Raw genomic sequence first — 4,408 nt, forward strand, 5'->3', positions numbered from 1 at the left:
TAAAATATAGATTTTTACCAGTATATACTCTTTAATAGAAAAATAGCTTCTGACCTATCAAAGGAGACCAGAATTATGCATCTAGGCTTAATGGTTGAAGAGTTATTATTGATTTTTTTGGGTATGTTATTTAGGTGTTTTTCCTGGAAATAGGTGTTTCCTTAAGCAACAAACTACTTGGTTAAGGTTAGGAAAAGATCGTGGTTTGGGTTAAAACAACTACATACGTCAGTTAACACGTAAGTTAATTAAAGTCATTTGTGTAACTTACACAATTTACATAACTCGCCTAACTTAAATAAAAATATTTAACGTTGACTTTTTGTTTCACAAGGGACACGAACACTGGTCTCCTGGTTCAAAGTCTGGGTTTGGGCCCTCCATCCACCCCAACCACCAACTTACTCAGTCTTTGTGTTAAATATCATATACCTAGCTTTACCGTCTAAAACTGACGCTACAGGGCTTCCCCCACAGTGTTGAACTATGACGCAATACCGATGCCCAGTGTGTTACAAACTGACGCCGATGGGTCTTGACCATGCGTCCATAAGTGAAGAGTCGGGGAGTGAGATGGGTTGTCCCTATATTTTAGTAGATATTTTAGAGCTCTCCCTAAATTTCTCAAATAAGGCTTCATGTGACCTCATGTCTCTTTGGCTTTCAGGGGAGCTCGGCTCCCCTAAAAAGAGTTTTGGGTGTTGTAAGTAAGATGTTATATCCGCCACTCATATCATTGATTACATTTGTAGCACACTTGGTGTAAAAGCTGTGAATTTTTTTTTTTTAATTTTGACATCTCCGTTTTGTTTATTGTGAAGACTGTTTTGAAGAAAGTGCACTTATAAAGCCTTTTCTTATCTGTAATATCTCTCTTTGACATATAAACACAGTATGGTATGAATACATTGTTTTTCCTCCTAACTTACATCTTGCTACCCCCTTCCATAGGTAATTGTTTGGGGCAACTATGGACGGATGGATCGCAAATGCTTCATGGGCGTAGCTCGAATCCTATTGGAGGAGCTGGACCTCAGCACAATGGTGATTGGCTGGTACAAGCTCTTCCCTACCTCCTCCATGGTGGACCCAACAATGGCGCCACTCATCCGCCACTCCTCCCAGATGTCCCTGGAGAGCACCATTGGGCCCTGTTGTGAGCGATCCTAAGACTAAAAAGTTTTGTTGATGCGAAGATTCCATTGCTGTCTCAACCAAATCCTAAGACACATTTTTATATACCCTGTAGGCCTGCGCCCGGGTCAACCCCGGTGGTACTGCCCCTGGAGCAGATAGGTGTTAAGTATCTTACTCAAGAGCACTTTGAAAGGGCCTACCACACTTGGGACTGAACCACTCTCCTGACTGGGAAATGATTTTACTAACTAGTAGGTCATTTTGGCACTCATTGGAAATGTACTGTAATTCTTTTGATATTGTATCAGACTGTTTCCCGACACTCATGGGAAGCATAATTCTTTTGTTGTTGGAACCGACCGCCCCTCAGACTCACAGGAAAATTTTGCTCTCTTCAGATCTCTATGATGAAAAACAAAAACCTACTTAATGAGGATACTTCAAAGGAGGGCTCGGTTGCCGACATTGATCACATCCTATTGGGACCACAATACACTGCGGGCTCAGCTTTGCTTCAGCTACGCGACTTCTTCACAGCCTACATTCGATTCTCATTCCAGGACTGCTTGTTGTCTTTCTGTGTCCACATTTAGGGGCTGAGCAGCTCCTGATTGTTATCTGTCTATCCACGGTCCAGAGAGAATTTGAGACTGACCTCAGACTGTTTGAGACACCAGCCTCCCATTTTGCAGGAGCACAGGGATAGTAGGTTTTAGGTGAATGGATCTGTGCGCAGAAGGACTACAGTTGACTTTAAAAAAAGAATTAAGCTTATTTGTTGTAACCAACAAAACATCTTGGTTTGGAACACTGACTCAAGCTGTTTGGGGTTTTTGTGTCACACATTTTGCTCTTCAGTGTTCAATTAATTTGGTACTATGTGCATTTGAATCGAGTAGATGAATGAAAGTCACTTTCATCTTCTGGAAGGATCCAGATCTCTACCTGATATAGGGGATCCAGAGTATTGCTGGGTTTCTATCCTACCAATTAGTTAGTTAGGACTGCAGTTAAATACGTTTACCTGCAGTGCCAGGTAAAAGTAAGTTTCCGAGTGAATTTATATGGTTAAAAAGAAGAACTAGCTGGTTCTGAGTTCCCAAAGACCATGTGCCAGTATGACCCAAGACCTGTACATTTTCACAATCAATCACAATATTAGCTGATTTGACTTATTATTGTGTCTCTCATGGAGGGTGCTTATCAGATAAATCAGCTAGTGTTATGCTTGGTAGGAATGAAAATGTGCAGCCTTGTGAATTGTTTTTGAAAAACTGAACCAAGTCCCCATTTTACCTGGTTGTTTCTTAAATCTGTAGCAAATTGATTTCAAATAGATTTCCAGCGTATGTTTGCATATGATAGCGTAATTCTGTTTCTAATTCTGCCAGATGGTACAAAAGTCTGAAAGTATTTGTTGGGTGTCATCCAGAATCCTTCCTGGTGCATAACAATATGCAACATAGCCACTCACAATACATCCCAAAGTAGAAGAATGGTGGATACAGATATCTGGTCTCACAACCAAACTAAATTGGATTTTGCGCATGCAATATTTTGTATTAGATTATGATTGAAGAATTCAAACCTGCTAACCATAGATGCATGTGACTATTACGTCCAAATGTAATGTGGTTAAATCTTATCAGGATTCAATCTAAATTCAACTGAAGTAAATGGGGTCTGAAATGTTGAGGGTGCTTTGTCCTCACTTGGTTCAATTCTGTTCTGTGTTTTACATTTACACATCCACCTGGTAATGCAGGTCACATCAAGTACAGGAGGAGATATTGTACCTGTGTTGTACAGACACAGGGCGCTAATACACAAAAGACAAAAGCATTGAGAATAGTAGCCTGGCTGACAGTAGGGCTGAAAACTTGTTCCATATCCCAGTCTAATTGTATTTCAGATGCTCTTAAGCTAATACTCTAGAAGTAGATTTTTAAGAGTCCTCCTCTCTTTTTTTAAATCTTTGGCTAACAGTTGTCTAATAATAGTTTCTAGTGTGCCAATTTCTACCAGCAAGTGTCTTCTTCAATTACCTTGCGGCATGTGCTATTGTGAGGGAGGAACAGAAACAACCACTCACAACATCTGACAGCAGTATTCAGGCTACTCAGAGAAGCGTCCCCTTTATTCTAAATTACAGCCCTAATCCACAGACCGCCAAGGCACCTGGTGATTAGCCATGCTACGACTCAGTATGGTGAGAGGAAGAAAGGGAGGAAAAAGAAAGAGAGAGGAAGGAAGCATGAAATGTACTTTGCATCATCCAAACAAAGGAGATGTCTGGACTGACGTCAGATTTCAAGAAAGGACAAAAAATAGGATGAATTTAAAGGGAAAACGTGCACACTGTAGAAACTTTATAGTTTATTAAAGAACAAAACTACATGTATTTAATTTGGGCACTTTATGATTCTTAATGTCTTTTTTATATGTAAATATTATGGTTGTTAGTGTATTTTGGAGTGAGCCAAAGTTAATCAATAATGACTTAATTGATTAATGTTAAAACTCTGAGGGAGGGAAGAGATATCCTTGCTAGTTACTGTAAGATTGTAGCATTAGCTGGTAGCATCCACATGACTTATTAAAACTTCTAATGAATTAGCAGAAAACTCAATAAGACAAAGCATGACTGAGCTATACGCTACACAGAAAGAGGAGAAATGAAAATACATTATGTTGGGTTGAGTCCCAACATTAATTGATGAATACATACATATGTAGCAATTTAGTTCAGATTCAAAGTTTACTGGATTTAATTTCGTGCGGTTTGCTTTCACAGAGAATACAACAACTGACATCTGTAATAAGATCCAAAAACTGTTTTGTTTTTTAACTTTGATTTCAGAACAAGAGCATTTCTCTTAGACAATTATATAATAAACACACAATTTGGAGTAATTTTACTCAAAAAGAACTTTGCAAAATAGGCCTCTGTTTTGCCAGTAGCAGTGTTGCAGGGATATTAATATTGTAATTATTTCCAAATAAATTAAAGCAACATTCTGTAAAGCAATAATCAAAAAACATCCAGTCATTGTAGTTTTTCAGTTGCACAGTGTAAACTGTGGAAAATGACTAGCTTAGCAAGTGATTTTTACTGCAGTTTTGTATTTATCAGAATTTACGGAACATTTGTAATTCCAAAACATGCTCTCTGTTAACTGCTCTGATTTATTTGACAGTCATAGTGTCCTGATGTCTGAGAAAAAATTGTAGGGCAGCAGGATATTTATGATTTAAAACACCTTGAAAATAG

At 38.6% G+C, this 4,408-nt stretch overlaps 1 protein-coding gene across 1 annotated transcript; it reads left to right on the forward strand.

The window, feature by feature from the left end:
* Positions 1-949: 949 nt before the first annotated feature.
* On the forward strand, positions 950-4,408 carry LOC119900011 (regulating synaptic membrane exocytosis protein 4-like; the record flags this gene model as incomplete). The annotated part of the gene is given in 1 exon segment (XM_038714831.1): positions 950-4,408. A coding segment is annotated over 1 exon segment (221 nt), but the record flags the coding sequence as incomplete, so codon positions are not given.

The sequence above is a fragment of the Micropterus salmoides genome, unplaced genomic scaffold, assembly GCF_014851395.1.
Source record: "Micropterus salmoides isolate LMB-PRFRI ecotype aquatic unplaced genomic scaffold, ASM1485139v1 Ms_hic_scaffold_1, whole genome shotgun sequence".
Lineage (NCBI taxonomy): Eukaryota > Metazoa > Chordata > Actinopteri > Centrarchiformes > Centrarchidae > Micropterus > Micropterus salmoides.